General features: G+C 44.4%; 1 protein-coding gene across 11 annotated transcripts in view; it reads left to right on the forward strand.

Moving 5' to 3' along the window:
* WDR17 (WD repeat domain 17) overlaps nt 1-22,732 on the forward strand; it is a 150,890-nt gene that overhangs the window by 61,371 nt on the left and 66,787 nt on the right. For all 11 annotated transcript variants that reach the window (XR_013272333.1, XM_077477230.1, XM_077477229.1 and 8 more), the window contains 5 exons: nt 1,717-1,845; nt 6,566-6,749; nt 8,041-8,271; nt 12,731-12,982; nt 21,882-22,004. Coding sequence is in view for 10 of the 11 variants with exons in the window: in XM_077477230.1 (XP_077333356.1) it covers nt 1,717-1,845; nt 6,566-6,749; nt 8,041-8,271; nt 12,731-12,982; nt 21,882-22,004 (919 nt within the window). In the remaining variant the exon portion in view is untranslated. The remainder of the gene's footprint in view (nt 1-1,716; nt 1,846-6,565; nt 6,750-8,040; nt 8,272-12,730; nt 12,983-21,881; nt 22,005-22,732) is intronic.

Genomic DNA, 22,732 nt, shown 5'->3' on the forward strand with positions numbered 1-22,732 from the left:
AAAACCACGACCACGACACGACCACGACAACTCAAAATTGTCAAAATCTAATTGTCACAGGGACAAAAAGTGAAGTGAAATCTTCTCAACAGGGGCACAGGCAGCAAAACAAATGTTACCGGGGTGTTAACCCTTCCCTATTCTATTCCAAAAAAAATAAAAAAAATATTTTTTGGCTGGAGTTACACTTACACCTGTTCCAACCTGCATACAAATTCAACTTAAGAGCAAACCTACAGACCCTATCTTGTTCATAACCCGGGGACTGCCTGTATATGAGGGTGGTTTACCAGCCAAAATATTAGTATTTATGTTTATACAGCACTGAAATGTAAAGTGACTAAATGTTCTTAAAAAAATAAATAGGCTCGTACTTACCTGCTCTGTGCAATGGAATTGAACCTACACTTCTCAGGGTCCCCTGCTGGCACTCCTGGCTCGTCCCCTCTGCCGAGCACCCCCATAGAAAGCTGCTTATGCGGGTTTGCTCTCGAGCCTCACTGCCTGCGTCTATAGACATAGATAGTGGGACTCGGACTGATCCCCCACTCCCACGTCACTGGTTTGATTGACAGCAGCAGGAACTAACAAACACATTTTTAGAAGTATATGTTGTTTTTGCTTGGGATAATAAATTAATTTCAAAAATAAATGTTAAAAGCAAGCAACATTTTGAAATATTTTTGAACATTTGCTATGTCATCGAGTGTACTGAGTGTACTGAGAATTCTCATGCAAATTTGTACGAATGTTAAAGCGAAAATCTATTAACTACTGTGAGTTGTGTTCTATCCCAGCAGCATTGGTTGCTTTTCCAGTCCTTTTTGTGATCCCTTCCCCTTCCTTCCTAAGCATTCTATACTACCTTCTATACTTACCTACTTATTGGCCTTATTGTTACCTCCTTACCTGTAAAGATTGCTTTTGAATCTGTTTGCTGTAATTACATAGGACTCCAATTAGGGTGGACAAACTTTAAAATACAACTAAAAGCAAAACTTCTAAAGGCAAAACGTTTTTTAGTTTTGGACAGAATATAGCGGGATTAGAACACCTGGTTTTTATTGCTCCCTGTGCTCCCGTTAGGGAGAATCATCCTCTCTATTTGTCATGTTCACCATTATCATTAAAAGTGAAAGTAAAAGAATATCCCAAATTTCGAGCTGTCCCCAGAAAACAAATAGAGAGGAAATCTCCCCAAGGGATTCCCTTTGTTTGCAGAGATATCTGCTCACTTCCTGTTTTGGCTATGGGACAGGAAGTGAAGGGAAATGTCCCCGATGGGACACAGATTGCAAAAAATAAACTGACAGGGGTTATGACTCTCCCTTACTTTATCCAAAATGAAAAAAAAAAGTTTTGCCTATAGTTCTACTTTAACTTAGTACAGTTGCACAACTTGTTGGGCAGCATTATTAGATGACCGATTGCTATCATTTGTTGTCCAAAACAGTTCTTTTAAACATGAACATTTTTAATTGTTAAGTAATAGTCTTGACTTTACCAGCCAAAATATATTTATGAATGCAAAAAATATTAGAGTTAACATAAAACTTGTTGACCTAGCACACATTTTTATTCAGTAATTGTATTTCCTTTTAATTACATTCTAATATGATAATGCTATCTTGCTTGTTCATTCCTGCTAATGATCAGCTTCAGTAATGTATGTTGTGCGTTACTTTTAGTAATTAAATGTGATTTGTATTGTTGCAGGCAAAGATGTCTCAAGTGAAGCAAGTAGGTCTTTTAGCTGCTGGGTGCCAGCCATGGAACAAAGATGTGTGTGCTGCTAGTGGAGACAGATTTGCTTACTGTGCCACTTTAGCTATATATGTATATCAGGTATGCTCTTTTCCTTTGTTATCTTTGTCAGTGATTTAGTGTAATATCACCTTTCAACTTTGCTTTTTTTTTTAATATATAGCAAAAGTGTGTACGTTGCAGAATGGGAAAGGCTGATGGTTTTACAAAAAATTATGATTTGTTTAAGTGGGTAAAATGTGTAGAAGAGGAAAGGAGAGCAGGAAGTATCATACCATATGCAGGAGAGGCGTGCAGAGGGTATGATGGGGAAATGTGTGTAGAAGAGGAGTGCAGAGTTGTTATGTGCAGAAGAGAAGTGCGGAGGGTATGATGGGGGAAATGTGTGTAAAAGAGAAGTGCAGAGTTGTTATGTGCAAGACAGAAGTGCAGAGGGTATGATGGGGGAAATGTGTGTAGAAGAGGAGTGCAGAGTTGTTATGTGCAAGAGAGAAGTGCAGAGGGTATGATGGGTGAAATGTGTGTAGAAGAGGAGTGCAGAGTTGTTATGTGCAAGAGAGAAGTGCAGAGGGTATGATGGGGGAAATGTGTGTAGAAGAGGAGTGCAGAGTTGTTATGTGCAGGAGAGGAGTGCAGAGGGTATGATGGGGGAAATGTGTGTAGAAGAGGAGTGCAGAGTTGTTATGTGCAGGAGAGGAGTGCAGAGGGTATGATGGGGGAAATGTGTGTAGAAGAGGAGTGCAGAGTTGTTATGTGCAAGAGAGAAGTGCAGAGGGTATGATGGGTGAAATGTGTGTAGAAGAGGAGTGCAGAGTTGTTATGTGCAAGAGAGAAGTGCAGAGGGTATGATGGGTGAAATGTGTGCAGAAGAGGAGTGCAGAGTTGTTATGTGCAGGAGAGGAGTGCAGAGGGTATGACTATGGGCTAAATGTGTGTGAGGGGAGTGTGGTGGAAATAACAGTTGGCAGTGAGTGATAGTTTCATAGTTGGTGAGGTTGAAAAAAGACACTAGTCCATCCAGTTCAACCTGTGATATTTGTGTGTGTGTTTATGTCAATAGTACATTGTATAACCCTGTATGTTATGGTCGTTAAGATGCCCATCTAATAGTTTTTTGAATCTACCGATGCTCTCTGCTGATGCCACTGCTTGTGGAAGAGAATGGCACATCTTTACTGCTCGGACAGTAAAGAGCTCTCTACACAGTTTAAGGTTTAACCACTTCTCTTCCAGTTTTAGTGAATGGTCCCTTTCACTTGACCCCTTATATTCTGGCTTTTACTCACAGCACTCCACAGAAACTGCCCTACAAAAACTCATTAACAATTTACTAACTGCTAAAACCATTGGCCACTACTCCAAACTCTTACTAGACCTCTCTGCATTCTTTGATACTGTTGACCACCCTCCCCTCCTCAATAAACTCTTTTCCCTCGGCCTCCAAGATGCTGCTTGATCCTGGTTCTCCTTATTTATTTATTTATTTCAGTTACTTATATAGCGCCATCAATTTACGCAGCGCTTTACATATACATTGTACATTCACATCAGTCCCTACCCTCAAGGAGCGTACAATCTAAGGTCCCTAATTCACATTCATACATACTAGGAACAATTTAGACAGGATCCAATTAACCTACCAGCATGTCTTTGGAGTGTGGGAGGAAACCAGAGTACCCGAAGGAAACCCACGCAGGGACAGGGAGAACATGCAAACTCCAGGCAGGTAGTGTCATGGTTGGGAACCTTTGCACTTAACGGCAAATCTGAATACTGTATTTTTTTTTTTTTAAACCGGCGCCATTGGCAGCCGAGTAAACTGGAATTGTCGTTGTGACGTCACTTCCGTGTTTACATTCAGGAACCTAGAACAAAGCCGTTTCCGGCTTCGTTCCAGTCTGTCTCTAGGTGCCGGAAGTGGTGCGATGTAGATCGGAACCCCCTGTTGGACGGGAGGCCCGGTAAGAGCAGCGGGAGGGGGGATGTCCCCTCCTGCTCCTCCGGTATAACAGCCGAGCGCTTTTAGCCATGTCGGTTGTTATACTTGGAAAGCCATTCCCCCGAATCTAAAAAATGGTACCGGGATGATGCCTGCAACTGCGGGCATCATCCCGGTATATCCTCGAAAGCCGAGTACGCACATCTGCGTAGTCTCGGCAGGAAGGGGTTAAATCAATCACAGCACTTCTTTAGTGTTAGGCCAGCCATACATGGCTCGATTCTCAGCCAGTTCAGCAGGAACTGGCCGAGATTCGAACCAATAATGGGCAAGCTAAATGTACCAACTTGCACGTTCGATCAACTTCGGGACAACCAGCCTGCCAAATCCACTGGCTATTATCCCAAGCAGGTTCTATAGCTATAATCACTGTCTCCTCCCAGCGCGGACGGTTTCCGCTACCTCCCCCCGTTGGGAGAAGACTATTAATTGGCAAGAGGGATTACGATGTCAGCGCTGTCTGTGGTAATGGAGAAATCGTGCAAATTTGTACCGTCAGTGGCTTGCCTTACCTATAACACTGTCTTATTCTCTCCACTTCCTCTTTCTATGGGGGTCCCCCGAGGCTATGTTCTTAGACCTCTTCTCTATCTACACCTCATCTCTTGGTCACTTCATAACCTCCGACAGCTTCCAATACCATCTCTATGCCGATGACACCCAAATCTATCTCTCTAGTCCTCATCTCACTTCTTCAGTCTTCTGTCGGATTACTAACTGACATACTGTATCAGTGAGGATGTCACAACACGTCCTCAAACTAAATCTTTCTAGAGCCAAACTTATAATATCCCTCCCCCCCACACACACACACACACACACACACACACACACCTGTACCATCCCTGACTTTTCCTTTAAGATCAATAATACAACTATCCCCTCATGCCAGGGGACTAGGTGTAATCCTAGACCCTAACCTATCCTTTCAGCTCCAAATCCAATCACTGTTAAACTTTACCTCTGTAACATCTCTAAAATTCACCCCTTCTTACCTAATGAAAACAAGCTACTCATTCACTCCCTTGTTATCTCTTGCTTTGACAATTGCAACTCCTTTCTCAAATGCATACCTCTCCATAGGCTATCCCCTCTTCAGTCTATCATGAATGCTGCTGCCAGACTTATCTACCTTACCAACCGCTCAGTGTCTATCACCCCTCTCTGCCAATCCCTCCACTGGCTTCTGATTGCTCCAAACTACATCACCAATCTTATCTTAAAAAATCACCCAATCGGTCCTCTCTGCTCCTCCCAAGACATCCTGCTCATACTAGCTCCCTTACCTCTTCCCGTGCTCGTCCCCAGGGCTTCTCCAGAGCCTCTCCCATCCTTTGGAATTCTCTACCTCATTCTGTCCTACTCTGGCCAAGTTTAGGTAATCCCTAAAAACGCATCTCTTCAGGGAGCCTTGTCCCATCCTATTAGATTGCAAGCTCTTATGAGCAGGGCCCTCCTAACCCTCTTGTATTGTATTGTTTTGTAGCTGTACTCACTCCCTTTATATTGTAATGTGCTGTGCAAATTGTCGGCGCTATATAAATCCTGTATAATAATAACAATAGTAATAATATTAATAGTGGGGAAGAGGAAGGAGGAAGATAAATCCCAACTGGAGGCAGGATCTTCAAGTGACAAAACAAACTCTGTCTTAAACATTACCCTCTATGGATAAATTAAAGTTTACTGGAAAAACAAAACTCTAAATTAGCTTTTATATTTTTAGTTATGTGTTTTTACTGTCTTGTAGTTTTCATTAGAAAGAAGATGAATACTGAGCAACACAACAAGAAGTGGAACTTATAAAGGCTTATGCCGCGTACACACTACCGGACTTTCTGGCAGACTAGGTACGACGGGATCAGTGCATCAGACAATCCGATCATGTGCGGGCTAGTCCGACGGACCAAATACGACGCAAGGGCAGCTATTGGCTACTGGCTATTGAACTTCCTTGTTTAGTCCCGTTTATCTCATCACGTTCAAAACTAACAAACTTAGTCCGTTCGTGTGTGGCCAAGTCTATTCATTCGTAAAGTCCGTCGGAACTCCGCTAAAAGTCCGTGGGGCAGACTGCCGGACCTAATCTGCCGGAAAGCCCAGTCGTATGTACGCAGAATTAGACACAAAGTCCAACAGAGTTCTAGAAGTAATGCTCATTACTGTACTGTGTTGGTGTGTCCACTATAGAGACAATTGCTCTCTCTTTTATATGTTTAAGTCAACGCTGCAAGATTGAACTCAAACACTGCACTCTATTTAGGTGCATTCATTAATTAAAGCCCATTTCTAGTCAAAACTTCATTTTTTTAGCTTTGGGTAAAATGTGGAGGTTGTAGAACCTAAGTTTTGTGTATGTGTGTGTTTTCCATGCTCTCCTTCTGTCCTACCAGATAACAGGAGACAAATCCCCAGTAGGAACACTGACAAAAATAATAACCTGATAGACTTCCTTTTCAAATCTGTTCAAAGCCAAACAAACAAACAAAAAAGTTTTGGCTGGCTTTTAAGATCCCTATATCTTTCTCCTATCCACCCAGTCACAGTGTGAATTTACACAGGAGTACAAAAACCTCTCATGCATTGGGGGGTTGAAATGGAAAAGCAGGGATTCTTCAAAAGGTTGTGACAGAGGCATTGTACTGATACATCAATGACGCATGCTGTATATATTTTTCTAGATGTTTTAGGTGCCTCTTACAATTTTCACAGGAGGTTTAAAATCTTTTTTGTTTTTTTTTGTATTGCACTTGTATCTTATTTTACATGATTAAAAAAACTGATTAAATTCCTTACTTCTAGCTGGATCACAGATACAATGAATTTAAACTCTGTGCAATTATGTCAGAGCACAAAAAGACAATCACAGCCATCTCCTGGTGCCCCCATAACCCTGACATGTTTGCCAGTGCCAGTGCGGACAATCTAGTGATCATTTGGAATGTGGCTGAACAGAAAGTGGTGGCCAGACTTGACAGCACAAAAGGTAAGGTGAACAAGAGAGCTGCCTGTGATACTAGATGCTCAAGGGTGTACAGACATATCTATGTTCTATTCAGTTCCTGTCTAAGAGATACTCCAGAAAGAGAGAGAGAACTTCCCCAAAGTGAAGGGAAATCATTTTAGGCAGTTATCACCATAACAGGTGTACCCATTGGAAGACTTCACTATTCTGTATTCTTCTTCTGGTGACGACCATACACTTTTAGATTCCCAATTATGTTCTGTGGTGACAATGGTCACTGGGACATAGATGACAATAAAAGCCTGCCAGGGGTTCAGTACTTTAGATATACAATAATGTAATGCTTGCTTCAGTATGGCATGTGTTTGCGATACACCCACACATTTATAAATGCTGGTTGCTAAATGTTAAATTGGAACTTCAGCCAAAATGTTTTATTTTTTTTAGATTTAGTTGGAATGAGAAAGGGTTTGCAGACAGAAGTATTGGCAATATCTATATTATAACATTGGGCACAAGTTCTTAGTTAATATTTATCATGTCCTGTATTACATTTTTTTGTTGCACCTACTCTGTACCATATTCCTTCCTTCTTTATGTAATCTTCTGTATGTAAGTGTGATTAAGCCCCATACACACGGGTCGAATGTCGGGAGATATTGGCCGGTTCAATATTCAATATTCAGCACGTGTTTAGTTCAGCTGGTCCGACAGAAGCTGGCTGTTTGGTCAGCTTCTGTCGGACAAGCATGCTTGAAAACCAACAGCTGATTGGCTCCTGATCAACGCTTTCAGCCAATGTCAAAGGGCACTGACAGGAGTCAGGGCGGCCGCTTTACTAATGTTGTATTATTAGTACAGTGGCTCCAACTGGAGATGTCAGTTTTTTTTCCTTCAACCTACTGGGTTGAGGGAAAGAAAAAACGATTAGAACCCTTTCACACTGAGCCGCAGCCGCGTTAGCACTAAACCACCACTCGTTTTAGCAGTGTTTGAGCGGAGCACTTTTAACCCCAAAGAAGGGGTTAAAAATGGCCGTGTTGCGGCGCTTCCAACTTGCTTTTCAGTAGCTTTTCATTTCAATGGGCGTTTGGGAGCGCTGTATACAGCCGCAAAGATGCTGCTTGCAAGACGTTTCCTAACGTCCTGCAAGCACAGGCTATTTCTAGCGCTAAAACGCCTTAAAACCACCTCAGTGTGACAGGGCTCTTAGTGTGTTTAAAGTCATCTAATTTTATTTATGGCTTTTTTATGCTGTGAACTGTTTTCTCTGATTTTAATACCTCTCCTTTCTTATCTTGCCCTTGTCTAGGAATGCCAGCCTCACTGAGTTGGTGTTGGAATTCCGGTGATGCCGTAGCCTTTGTCTCACACAGAGGGCCCCTTTATATTTGGACTATCTCTGGACCAGATAGTGGTGTGGCTGTTCACAAAGAGGCCCACAGCTTTCTGTCAGACATCTGTCTGTTTCGGTGGCATCCAAGAAAAAAAGGAAAAGTTGTCTTTGGACATACAGATGGCAGCCTTTCCATTTTTCAACCAGGTAACAAAATAAAAAGGTCTTTGTTGGGGTATATTTAAAGCGATATTAAACGCAAATCAAAAAATAATATATTGCAGCTTACCAATCACTAGATATGATGACTGTATTTGTTTTTTTAGGCCTTTTTTCTCTTTGTTTTTACCTGGTAATTCAGCCACTGACACACCACCTGTATAATAGTGCACCACTCTGGATAAAGGCACAATAACCGACATCTGTTGAATGGTCCTTCAACAGGTTTTGGTCTGTTCAACCAGTGTATTCTGGCAGGGGTGGGGAGTCTCCCTGTCAGATCACAACATCACAGCAGGTTGACGAGTACAGATCATGCTACACATAAATTAAACTACAGACATCAAAGTAGTATTAAAGTGGTTATTAAGCCACTGTCATATGTTTATATAATCCTGTGTGTGTCCTAATCCTGTGTGCCCGTCTCTGTGTTTTATAAAAAAAAAAAATTCAGTCTACACCAGATATCTGAGCCCCACTTGGAGCTCACGTGACTGGCCGCCTCTGCCCTCTCTTGATCTGACAGCTGAAGCGGGAGGAGCCTAAAATCCCCCGCTGTCTGTCAGTCGGGAGGAGTGAGGTGGGCGGTCACCAAAGCGCAGAGGGCGCTCTGAAATCAGGTATAGGTGGCTTTTTTTTTATAAAACCCAGAGACAGGGGCACACAGGATTAGGAAACCCACAGGATTTTATGACACATTAAAAGTAATTTCAACAATCAGAGGGAAGGGGGTGGGCACTGTCACAGAGCAGACTTGTGGATGATGGCGGGACCTAAACTGACCACTGTATCAGGGCTCAGTAGCCATGATGAACCATGATCAGTTTACAGGGGGGAGGGTAGAACCAGGCAGGATCAGCCAGGTATTTCAGGTGATACAGGGGGCCAAATTACACAGCGCAAGCACTGTGCTGTATAACATGCTTTAACTAGTTAACGATTGCGCTATAGCCGAATGACTACTACAGTGCGGCTCGATAACTCAGGGAAAGCGTACATTGACGTCCTCCCAGAATCCCACTCCAGAGGACCCGGCGGATCACGGTAAATGGCCACTGACCGTGGGTATTTACCATGTGATCGCTCCGTCACATCCAGTTCCTCTCTCCCCTCTGTGTACTGATCGGTACAGTGTGAGCGGAGGGGGGAGAGATCAGTGGCAGCAGCGCTATGGTCTGGATGTATAGGGCCCACAGCGCTGATACGTGCCCATTGCAGCCATCCATCCGCAGCCATTCATACTCAGCACCCTCATCCATCCATGCTCAACCATTCATCCATACTCAGCAATACTCACCCATCCATGCTCAGCCATGCATCCATCCTCAGCAATACTCAGCCATCCATCCATACTCAGCAATAGTCATCCATCCACCCATGCTCAGCCATATTATCCACCCACAGCCATACCCAGCCATATCCAGCAATACTCAGCCGTACCCAGCCTTACTCGGCCATACCCCGCCATACACGGCAGTACCCAGAAATACTCAGCCGTACCCAGCCGTACCCAGCCATACTTAGCCATACTCAGCCATACTCAGTCGTACTCAGCCGTACTCATTCATGCTCAGTCATCCCATCCATACTCAGCCATCCCAAACCACGGCTCATCCATTCCCATTCATGCTCAGTCATCCCATCCATACTCAGCCATCCCAAACCATGGCTCATCCATTCCCATTCATGCTCATCCACGCCACATCAGTTCTTGTCTATTCCATTAAAGTGCCCCACAAAAGTGTAATTAGTTAGTCACATTAGATTTGAAACTTATGCCCCTAGAACAGCTAACGGTGCTCCCTGCATGTTGGACCTCTCTATCTGGCCAGGCTGTGTAAAAGTCTCCCACATGTGGTATCGCCGTACTTAGGAGGAGTAGGAGAATCTATTTTGGGGTGTAATTTTTGGTATGTACATGCTATGTGTTAGAAATATTGTATAAATGGACAACTTTGTGTAAGAAAAAAATAGTTTTCATTTTCTTTTCACATTTTCCAAAAACTTGTAGAAAAAAATGACATGTTCAAAAGACTCATTATGCCTCATAGATTATACATTGTGTTGTTTTCTTTCCAAAATGGGGTAATTTTTGTGGCGTTTCCATTGTCCTGGTGCTCCAGGGCCTTTAAAAATGTAAGAGGTAGTCAAGAAATTATATGTGTAATTTATGCTCCAAGAACGCCTAATGGCACTCCCTGCATGTTTGGCATCTGTACGTGGCCACGTTGTGTAAAAGTCTCACACATGTGGTATCACCATACTTAGGAGGAGTAGTAGAATGTGTTTTGGGGTGTAATTTGTGCTATGCATATGCTGTGAGTGAGAAATAACCTGCTAATATAACAATTTTTCTGAAAAAAAAAAGAAAAAAAATCTTGATTTTGCAAAGAGTTGTGGGAAAAAATTACAACTTCAAAAAACTCACCATGCCTCTTACTAAATACATTGGAGTGTCTACTTTCCAAAAAAGGGTCATTTGGGGGGTATTTGTACTTTCCTGGCATGTTAGGGTCTCAAGAAATGAGATTTCTAGAGATTGGCACCGTAGCTTGTGGACTCTATAACTTTCACAAAGACCAAATAATATACACCAATTAGGGTTATTTTTTTTTACCAAAGATATGTAGCAGTATAAATTTTGGACAAAAAATATGAAGAAAAATTACTAATTTGCAAAATTTTTATAGCAGAAACTAAGAAAAATGCTTTTTTTTTACAGAATTTTTGGTCTTTTTTCTTTTATAGCGCCAAAAATAAAAAGCCCAGCGGTGATTAAATACCACCAAATTAAAGCTCTATTTGTGTGAAAAAAGGACAACAATTTCATGTGGGTACAGTGTTGCATGACTTGCCATTAAAATTGTGAGAGCACCGAAAAGCTGAAAATTGGTCTGGTTAGGAAGGGGGTTTAAGTGCCCAGTGGTCAAGTGGTTAAAGAAACAGGATCCTTTTTTTTTTTTTTTTAGGGTAACAAACACTAACCCAAAAGCAAACATTTATTATAGTGCAGCTTACCATTTCTTAGATGTGATAGCTGCATTCGTTTTTTTTTGTTTTGTTTGTTTTTAGGTTTCCTTTACTTTAACCACTTGACCACTGGACACATAAACCCCCTTCCTAACCAGACCAATTTAAGCATTTGGTGCTCTCACACTTTGAATGACAATTACTCAGTCATGCAACACTGTACCCATATGAAATTTGTGTATTTTTTTCATACAAATAGAGCTTTCTTTTGGTGATATTTAATCACTGCTGGATTTTATATTTTTTGTGCTATAAATCAAAAAAGACTGAAAATTCTGTAAAAAATAAATAAATCTTTGTTTCTGTTAAAATTTATTGCTGAGTATTGCTGAGTATTGGCGAGTATTGTCAGAGGATTGGCAAGTATTGCCGAGTATTGCCAAGTATTGTCAGAGTATTGGCGAGTATTGCCGAGTATTGGCGAGTATTGTCAGAGGATTGGTCGAGTATTGGCAGAGCATTGCCGAGTATTGGCAGAGCATTGCCGAGTATTGGCAGAGGATTGGCGAGTATTGCAGGGTATTGCAGAGTATTGCAGAGTATTGGCAGGGTATTGCAGAGTATTGGCAGAGTATTGCACATTACTGCAGAGTATTGCCGGGTATTGCACATTATTGTAGAGTATTGCACAGTAGTATGGGCACGGAGCAGTGCTGTGGGCACTACAGATCAAGCCCACAGCGCTGCTAAAAAGACGCTGGTTTGTTTACAAGTGATCGCTCATTTACCGTGATCAGTGATGCGCCGGGTCCGGAGTAACATTCTGTGAGGACGTCCATGGAATAAGCCGACCGCGCTGTAGCCGTCTTTCGGCTATGGCCCGGTTGGCATGTGGTTAATTTCACTTGATGATCCAGCCAGTAAGTCTGTTGTTTTTTCAAATAAACAAGCTGGTCTGCAGATGTAGCAATTACGGGGTTGAGACAAACCATTTCACTCTGACAGGGGTGTTTACAGTAATCAGCTTTAATTTATATAAAACTTTTATCCCAATAGTAAAAAAAAAAACTGTTGCCATAACTGCTTGTGTAACAGCAGTGTGAGCTGAGGTTTGGCTTTAATTTTTTAGTGTATTTAAATGTGCCAGTGCATCTAATGCTACCCTTCCCCCAGACTGACAATGCTGCTGTCCAAAGATGAACATATCTGTTGCTCTTTCATCCAGAGTGGGGTTACCCTAATACAGGAGGTATATTACCTGCCAGATCACCAGGGGAAAACAGAGGGAAAAAAAGCTTAAAAAACAAAACAAAAACAAATGCAGCCACCACATCTATTGATAGGTAAGCTGATATATATTTACATTTTTGTTTTTTGGGTTTGATTTAACATTAAGGGCCTACAGAAATAGACATGCTTATGATATAAACAGATTGACAGTGCCAGAAGGAACATATACCTATTTTTATTTGTTTAGGTTGTAAGAGTCAGAAGCATGTCCTAAGACCGGAATCACTGGAGGGAACGGATGAGGAGGATCCAGTGACAGCACTAGAATGGGATCCACTGTCCACGGATTACCTTCTTGTTGCTAATTTACACAATGGGATTCGACTAGTAGACTCTGAGTCCTTATCATGTATCACTACATTCAGTTTTCCAAGTGCAGCAGCATCTGTCCAGTGCTTGGCCTGGGTCCCCACGGCTCCAGGCATGTTCATAACAGGAGGTAAGCTTATTTATACTGCCTTTTTTTATATTACAACACAGAAATTACAGACTTTATAACAATTTTTACTTTTTATAATTAGTGTAGCCTAGCCCCTTTTTTTTCTGTCATAATGTATCTTGTACACAGCCATGGAGGGGTTGCTATACTAAAACTGGAGAGTGCAAAATCTGGCGTAGCTCTCCATAGAAACCAATCAGCTTCAAGGTTTTATTGTCAAAGCTTAATTGAGCTGAAGTTATAAGCTGATTGGCTACAATGTAGAGCAGTGGTCATCAACCTTGTCCTCAGGGCCCACTAACAGGCCAGGCTTTATGTATTACCTTGGGGAGATGCAGACTAGAATACTGCAATCACTGAGCAGCAAATTATATCACCTGTGATGTATTTCAGTTATCTTGCAAACCTGGCCTGTTAGTGGGCCCTGTGGACAAGGTTGATGACCGCTGATGTAGAGCTTTAGTAAATCAACTCCAGGTTATAGATTAGTATTGGAAAACGACTACGTTTTGAGGGTTTCTCCTCCCAAGGTTGCACGTTATGTTTTGTAATAATATATTATGGCACACAAAAAAACACTTGATTGTTTGAGACTCACCCCTTCCCCTGCCCATGCCCATGCCTCGGAACTCCACTTGCTTTCAAAGATAGTCTTTTGAAGAAGTTGCAGTATCTAGCATACTTCTGGTGTGTCAGATGCCTAGTTCCTTGCTGCACTGCCCATGCATTGTGGGCGCACGGGCACCGCCCCCCCCCCCCCCAACACTGCCACCATCCTCCCTTTTCTATCCAGGATGTCGGGCACATGAATTCCTATCGCGGAGATGGGGAGGTGTTTTCTGAAGCACCCGATTAAAGCTAGAGGCTCTAATAGGCTTCAAAATAGGGTGGGCTCGAGGGCACAGAGCATTGCGTCCAGAGCCCACCCAGTTGTGTTGCAACAGTGAATTAATATTCACTGTTGCAACACTGATTCTCCTCTTGGCCAATCCAGAAGCAGGTCTGATACCTGTCACCTGATTGGCTGAAAGGACAGGTGATTCTATTGGATGCCTAGGAGGAGGGAAGGAGACAAACGGCGGAAGCCGCCATGATCTCAGAAGAGAAGAGGACACAGGAGACGCTGTCAGATGCCCACCTCAGCCTGATCCCCTCCCCAGTGTGCTCACCGATCCCCGATGCAGTGTGCCCACCTATCCCCTCTGCATTGTGCCCACTGATTCCCACTGCTGCATGCCCGCGGATTCCTGATGCTATGTGCCCACTGATCCCCGATCCTGTGGGCCCACGAGTCCCAATCCTGTGTGCCCGCCGATCCCCGATATGCCTGCCGAGCCCCGCCGCCAATAGAGTAAGTGCATGTGGACCAGCAGAGAGCGGGGGGGAGGTTTGAGGTGCCATGGGGGGGTGGTTGTTTGCCCCCCCCAAACAAAAGACCACCACCTGCCACTGTTGCTGGCCCTTACATCACTTCTGTGTCCTGACATAGGGATTAGTGGTTGAAACCACAAAGAGCAGGAGACACCTGGATCCAACACTTAGCAGGATTTGTTTAGCAAGCTTTGCTTTTGGGAATGTCATAATGCACGAGCAGTAGGAGAAGTATTAAACCTTCCAATTTATTTGCAGACAAGACTTGTTTTTTAAATGACAGGGTTGCTTTAAACTGTCACAGACTGATAACCTTCCCTGAAATGCAATTCTTTTTAGTATGAATGTTCGTTGATATGAAACTATCAGACCGGGAACTGAGAGATTAGTGGTCATGTGATCGCTCAGTTTTCAGACTTAGAGCTGGCAGGGTACAGCTGCAGCAATAGAGGTGTGTATATTTTTTTGATAACCTTCACTTTTCCCTAAAGCCTAACTCTACTTTTGTTAAAAGCAGGGGATGCTCAATATCTGATTTATATCTTAGTGCAGACTTCTGGCAAAATCAGTAAGCCAATCACAAAAGCAAGAAATTACATGCATGTATGGCATTCTGTACCCTGAGGTCCCACCCAGCACGGAGGGTGGGACTGTCACTGTCCTAAGTCCCCTTCGGGTGGCAGACAGTGTAGGGTCAGCATGTTTCAGAAACTAGTGTTTCTTCCCCCAAAGTGGCAACCGGCAATGGCAACCGGGTCACCTGCAGACTGTGCAGTGCCCATGGACACCCTGATGGCGGTCCTCAACTCGTTCATTGCTAGATGGAGGCGGTGCCTGGGAATATGGGTGCAATAAGGTAGCCCCTGTTCCCCCCGTCCTCTGGGGAGAGCTCTGGCACAGACTCGGGCCCCGATGAGGCTGGTGACCCCTGCTCTGTCTTGTCAGATGCTGACCAGGATCGTTCGGACAGTAAGGATGAGTCCCCGTCTGGGTCCGGGCGCAAAAAAGCGCTTGTTGGAGCACTTATCACAGCTGTGCGTGATACCCTGAAGATTCAGGAGCCAGCAGGTCCCCCTGCTGAGGTACCGGTCCCCTTTGGGTCCCGCAAGCCAGCATGTTCACCTATGGTGTTCCCGTATCTGACTTATTTGACAAATTCACCTACAGGGAATGGGGTCGCACGCAACAGACCTTTTTGGTCCCCAGACACAGGGCGGTGCCTTCTCACAAAGTGGTCGGCTCCTCCAGTCATGGACCCTCCAGTATCCAGGTTAAATAAGTAACCAGAATCCTGGTAGTGGGAACTCCTGCATTTAAGGATCCTGCAGACAGGAAGGCCGAGGCAGTGGCTCGTTCCTTGTTTACGGTTGTGGGGTCCGCTGTGCGACCAGTACTGGCATCCGCACTTGTGTCGCAGAAATTGCAAATTGGGAGAGCGTCAGGCTTTTCCTGTCTGCGTGAAACTGGCAGACCGAATAGTGCAAGGCCTTAAGTATGTTTGTGATACCTCCCTTTGGTTCTAGGGTTTGAGTGTCAGCTGTGGTGCTGAGGCGCCTGATTGGCTGAAATGCTGGTCTGTTGACCAGGCATCTAAAAAAGCCCTGACGGATTTTCCCTTCCTTGGCGAACGGCTCTTGGGAGCCTCTTTGGATGGCATTAGTAGGCATGCCACTGGTGGTAACGGTGTATTACTCCCACAGGCCAGGAAGGCTAAGGAGCCACGCTGTAGACAAGGGCCCTCTTGTTTCCTTTCACTAACGGCTTTTCTGTCCGCCTGGAGCTTCGGTATAACATCCCCAGCCCGACAGGACGACCACAGACGGACAAAAACGTCTCTGGAACCGCAAGCCTAATGAGCCTGCGAGTATAAGTGCTACCGCATGAAGGTTTGTCCCCACCCATGTCTCGGGTGGGGGGTCTCCTTCGGGAGTTTGCAGCCCGGTGGTCCCCTCGGTTTTCGACCAATGAACCTGAGACCTGATTTCCTCAGGCTACAAGATAGAGTTGCTCTCTTGGTCATAAAACAGATTCTTCCCTTCCAGCATACCCGTATCCCCAGCTCGCCGGGAGGCCCTCTTGGGGCTGAGTAGCAGGGTGGTTGTACCGGTTTCGGAATCGGAACGTTTCCAAGGATTCTACTCAAATATGTTTTGTAGTTTCCAAGAATGAAGGGGTACCTCCAATTGGACCCAAAAGCCCTCTATCACTTTGTTAAGGTGTAGAGGTTCAGAATGGATTCGGGCACCCAGTAGTTGCTGCACTCCATCAAGGGTACTCCCTGGCGCCCTTAGACATCCAGGATGCGTATCTGCACATACCCATATGTCTGTGGCAGTAGAAGTTTCTGCAATTTGCAGTCGGGGAAGTCCACTACCAGTTTGTGGTTCTCCCTTCGGTCTGACATCAGCCCCCGAGTCTTTACCAAGGTTTTGGCTCTGGTTTTGATGTTGCTATGGCAACATGGGATCGCGATCGTGGGATATCTAGACAATCTCCTCCTGAGAGCATCTTCCGCCTCAGAGTTAGAGGAGGATGTAGCGATCACTATGCAGACTGCAAGAATTTGAGTGGCTGTTGAACCTAAAGAACTCGGTGATTGTACCGACTCAGCGTTTGGAGTACCTAGGCTTGCTGCTAGACTCCATGGAAGCGAGAGTTTTCTCCCTTCGGACAAGCTGCAGACTTTCAGATCTGCGATAAGACTGCTGATGTACCACAGGTGGTAATCGCTTCGCTTTTGCATGCGAGTCCTGGGACTCATGGTGGCCTCCTTTGAGGCTGTACCGTTTGCCCAGTTCTACACCAGAGTCCTGCAGTAGGACATCTTGTCTAAATGGGACAAATCTCAGTTGTCCCTGGATCGTCAGATTCAGGTGAGCCAATCAGTCAGAGAATCACTGATCTGGTGGTTGAGGTCCCCGGTGATTCAGGCCGGAAAGTTGTTCCTACCTCTAAAGTGGACAGTGATCACAACGGACACCAGCCCTTTCGGCTGGGGTGGAATAATGGGGGTTAAGTCGGCGCAGGGCCTCTGGTCGATGAGAGAATCTGAGTTGCCGATCAGTCTGCTCGAACCGAGAGCAATCAGGCCGTGCCTCTCCACATGGTCAATGAGACTGCAAGCACGTCCATTCAGGGTCCAGTCAGACAACGCCACTGCAGTGGCATACGTCAATCACCAAGGGGGACAAGAAGCTCAGCCGCGGCACAGGAGGTCACTCACATACTTTGTGAGTAGAGCGACATGTACCGGTTTTGTCGGCCATTTACATTCCCGGAGTGTAGAACTGGCAGACTATATGAGTCGCCACATGCTGGACCCAGGAGAATGGGCGTTGCATCCGGAGGTATTCAGGTTACTGTGCCTGAGGTAGGGCACACCAGACGTGTATCTTCTGGCCTCCCACCTCAATCAGAGGGGGCCAAGATTCGGGTCCAGGACAAGAAATCCGTGGACGGATGCGTCAGACGCGCTGGTGGCTCCGTGGGATCAGCACTAGCTGAACTATTCCTTTCTTCTACTGAAGCTGTTACCACGTCTGATTCGCAGAGTGGAAGCCGAGGGGATCCCAGCAATACTGGTGGTCCCAGATTGGCCTTAGCGACCATGGTACGCAGACCTGGTGCATCTGGTGGCAGACGCTCCCTGGTGACTGCCATTACGAGAGGGCCTTCTGTCTCAGGGCTCGATTCTCCATCCTGCTATACCATCGTGGGCTTTAACGGCATGGCTATTGAGAGCCAGGTGTTGAGGAACCGGGGTCTGTCTGACTCGGTGATCCCAATTATGTTGAGAGCATGGAAATCTTCTTCTAAGAAGATATATCATCGTACCTGGATGGCCTTACATCTCCATATGTGAGGAGAAAGGTTGGCATTCATGCTCTTTTTTCCATATCCAGGATCCTGCTGTTTCTTCAGCAAGGAGTAGACCAAAAATTGTCGTTAAGCACTATTAGAGGGCAAGTTTCAGCTTTGACTATCTTTTTCAGCGACCCCTGGTGTCTCACTCATAGTGAGTACCTTTTTTCCGGGGGTCTGTCCCCATGGGATTTGAACCTGGTGTTATCGGCGCTTCAATATCCGCAGCTTAAAAATATCAGGGTTCCCCTGTTGACGCTTTTTCAGAAAGTGGTCTTTCTAGTGGCCATCACATCGGCCAGGAGAGTCTCAGAACTGGCGACCTTGTCTTGTAAGTCCCCTTATCTATTTATCCATAAGGATAAGGTGGTGTTGCGTTCGCAACCGTCCTTTCTAACGAAGGTGGTCACGGCTTTTCACATTAATGAGGACATGGTGTTACCATCTCTCTGTCCTAGGACAAAACCACCCTAAGGAGTTGGCACTTCACGCTTTGGGCGTGGTTCGGGCTCTAAAAGTGTATTTGTCTACCACTGCTCCCTTTTCAGAGTCACTGTTTGTTTCGGTAGCTGGTTCCAAGAAAGGCATGGGCGGTCTCATCAGCCACCATTTCCAGGGGGATCAGACAGATTGTAGTACAAGCCTACGCCTTAAAGGGGCAAGTGCCCCTCTTTCCGGTTACGGCCCACTCCACAAGGGCAATCTGAATGTTTTCCGACACCAAGCATCTATCGCTCAGGTGTGTAGGGTGGCGACCTGGTCGTCTGTCTACACGTTTACCAAGATCTAAAAGGTAGACGTCAGTGCATCGGCTGATGCCTGTTTTTGGCCGCAAAGTTTGCAGGTGGCTGTATAGTTTCAATTGAATAGGCAATATTTTACCTTTTTCCTTTTTTTTTTTTTTTATTAAAAACATAGTACCTTTAAGTTTATGCACTGTTGCATTACATTACGCAGTTTTTTTTGTGCGGTTGTGGGTAGTCACTCCTGTCGAGGGTACCTTGATTTTGTGGCTGATTTTTTCCACGCACTGTTCTTTTTTGTGGGTAAAGTTTTACTTGTTCCACTTGCCACGGTGGATGAAGTGTTTATGCTGTTTTTCCCACCACTCGTTTTGGCACTGCTTGGGGACGTCCCAATGACTAAGAGAGGAGCTGTGTCGGTCGGTGAATATAAGAGAAAATAGGATTTTTTGTATTCACCGTAAAATCCTTTTCTCTGTAATTCACCGACCAACACAGCACCCGCCCCTCCTTTTTTCTTTATGTTATACTGCTTGTTGACGTACTGAGTTCTGCTAGCAGGCAGGAGGGTTGATACCTAAGGGACCGCCCCCATGGGTGTAACTGAGAGTTCTGAGTGTTGTATTACAACTTTGCCTAGTATTCTCCTAGAAGTAAGATATACAACCCAATGGCTAAGAGAGGAGCTGTGTAGTTCGGTGAATTACAGAGAAAAGGATTTTACGGTGAGTACAAAAAATCCTATTTTTACCGTCCTGCTAGCGCACCGCTCCAGTGTGAAAGCACTCCGGCTTTCACACTGGAGTGAAAGGGGCCATTTTTTTTCAGGCAATGAACTGTGAGGGCGCTGATGAGCATTCTCGTAGTTCATTGACACTTGACACTTCCTGCGATTCAGTAACTGTCTGCCCATATGGGAGGTACGGGCAGACAGCTGTACTGTGTATCTGCAGGAGCCTGATATTGCACCTGTGATCTGCTGATCGTGGGTGCAATGCTCTGCAGGCTGCTAAGACAAAAAATAAATAAATACACATTTTTTATCGAAATGTTTGTAGCGCACTACTCCCTTGGGAGCTGCTGGGTAGTTCATACAGTACTGCTAACATACCTCCATTCTTCCACCCCTCATGATTCACAACAGATACAGTATAATAAAGGTTGAACAAATAACTTTTATTCTTCTTGTTGCAGTCCAGGTTTAATGGTGATAGTGGGAAGAATGAGCTGCCTCCTTTTTCTGATCCCTCTGAGTAGCTAAGTCCCTTTCCCTTAGCGAACTGACCAGTGCCCCTCTGAAAAGCACTTGGTAATTGGATGCTGGAAGTCCCAGGCCTACCTGCCCATCTTGCCTCCTGCGATCCTCCCCAGGCCAGTTCAAGAAAGTCCGGATAACATCCTGGTCCTTTCAATCCTCTTTGCAGCTACTTCCCACATCTTGTAGATAGATTCATCCCAGCTGGGATGCCTGGTTTACTTCCCCAGGGTTTCTTGGATGACTTGGTGTGCTGGAACCATTGGACACTGAGGTCTCTGAACCCTCAGGCCTTCAGGTTTTGATTCTTGATTTCCAGCGCTGGGGCCACTGAAACCCCAGGCCTTCAAGCCTGCTCCTCACATTTTGGCTGTTTCTTCCCATCCTCCCCAGGAAGCATATGACCTCAGTATATATATCAGTCCCGCCCCTGCCCATACAAATTAATGATTGGGCCAAGGCCATATACACTGGCTGCATTCCAGTCCCTGACCCAGAACATTCTTAGGGAAAGCAAGGGAGGGTTTCCCAGGCAGAGTACAGGTGGTCACACCCCCCTCTATTCTACTACTCCTCCCAAACCAAATTAACAACCAGGCCTAAACAAAAAAGGGTAAGGCACTGGCAATTTTACCTAACTCTTACCTATTAGCACCAACCTAAAGGTGGTGGGCGCTACATGTGCATTTATTATTATTTTTTTTTTACTTAGCCTTTTAAGTCTGCTGGCACACAGGGAGTTGAGTGTGATATGAGGTATGCCTTTCTTGGTGCTCTCTGTTTTTGTACAGTTTTACTGATAGCCCATAGTATAGCTCATGCTATTCTTTTGGTGCTCCAATACCCCAGTTATGCGTGTCCTGCAAAGCAGCCGTACCGTCATTTGCAGCTGCATTGCTCACCCCTCCTCTGCTTTATGCAATCACAGAGCATTCTGCATTCTGTAATCCCATTTACAATATCCAAAGCTTTATGCAAATTGGCATGGGAGAGGAGGGGCAGTCAGTGTGTTAAAAAGTATCCTGTTCTCTCTGCATTTCTTCCTTTCCCTGCTCTCTTATTTAAAAGTGACCAGATTAGGCATGAGAGCACACCTATCTCAACTTGGTCAGTTTTCTGTTTGTGCTGGGAACATGGCCTTCCTGTCTGCCAATGATCAGACTACTGCTGACATACCCCCTGCACAGCCATTCACTGGAATGATCAGTGTGCTGCTGTTTCTCCACCCACACCTCTCTAAGCCCTTAATGCAGCTGAGAACAAAGATTATGTGATCACTTATAGAAAAAGGGGAAAAAAACGTATATAGATTTTTTTTTTAATATGATAGTATATACAAACATTTTTGCCTTTCATTTCTATTTTAAACTAAATTTGTTGTTTTACATGGTAAGTGTTCGCATATATTTTAAGTAGAGGCACTGGAAGGTACAAGCTCACATTTTTTATATTTTAAGTGTTTTTAAAAAGACAAAACATGGGGAAATGTTTATGTATTGCAGAGATGTATTTAATTTGTTTTTGCCCAGAGATACAGTTTAAGAATCCCTACAATGGAACAGTGAATACATATAATGTCAATGAGAAACTTATTAGTAAACATGAGTGATATACTGTACATGTTATGCTGTAATTGGCTATCTGTTTGACACTATTCTATTATGTTTAGATTCCCAGGTTGGTGTATTACGGGTATGGAATGTTTCAAAGACAACACCTATAGATAATTTCAAATTGAAGAAGACTGGTTTCCATGCATTACATGTCCTCAACTCTACTCCCAAGAAAAAAAGTGAGTATCTCCTATGAAGAGTCGAAGCAAAAAAGACATATATGAAAATTATTGTACAAGTTATTATGAAGAAATAAAGCTGTTGTTCATAGCAGCTTGCTTGCATTTTCACACATTTTCACACATTTGCTGTTTATAGAAAGTGTGATTAGTACAGACAATACAGTCCTTCTGTACACATAATCACATCATTCAGTGTTTGTTTAAAGCTGAAGCTGAAGCTCAAAAAAAGAACATTCTCTAAGCCCATGTACACACGGTCGGACATTCCGATGGACAATGTCCGATAGGACCGTGTTGTCGGATAATCCGACAGTGTGTGGGCTCCATCGGACTGTTTCCAACGGATACTCCGTCGGACCAATTTTCCAGCTGGGCTATAAAATTTTCCGACAACATGAGCCGATCGGACTTTATCCGATCATGTGTAGAGAATTCCGATTGAAGAAAGTGGCAAGCATGCTCAGATCAAATTCCTAGACCAAAGCTATTGGCTACTAGCCTGAACATAGTCCCGTCCTAACGAAATAACATCATCACGTTAAGTACGATCGGATTTTCTGACAACTTTGTCCGACTGTGTGTATGCAACAGTTTCGGACAAAATCCATCAGACAAAATCCGATGTATTTGGTTGTCGGAATGTCCGACCGTGTGTACAAGGGCTAAAGCTTTAGTGAACAATCTTACGTGTAATGAAGGATGTGCCACGCTGTGCAGACAGCTGG

This window comes from Lithobates pipiens, unplaced genomic scaffold, assembly GCF_037356315.1.
Source record: "Lithobates pipiens isolate NorthernLeopardFrog02 unplaced genomic scaffold, aLitPip1_a1.2 Scaffold_13, whole genome shotgun sequence".
In the NCBI taxonomy this organism is placed as follows: Eukaryota; Metazoa; Chordata; class Amphibia; order Anura; family Ranidae; genus Lithobates; species Lithobates pipiens.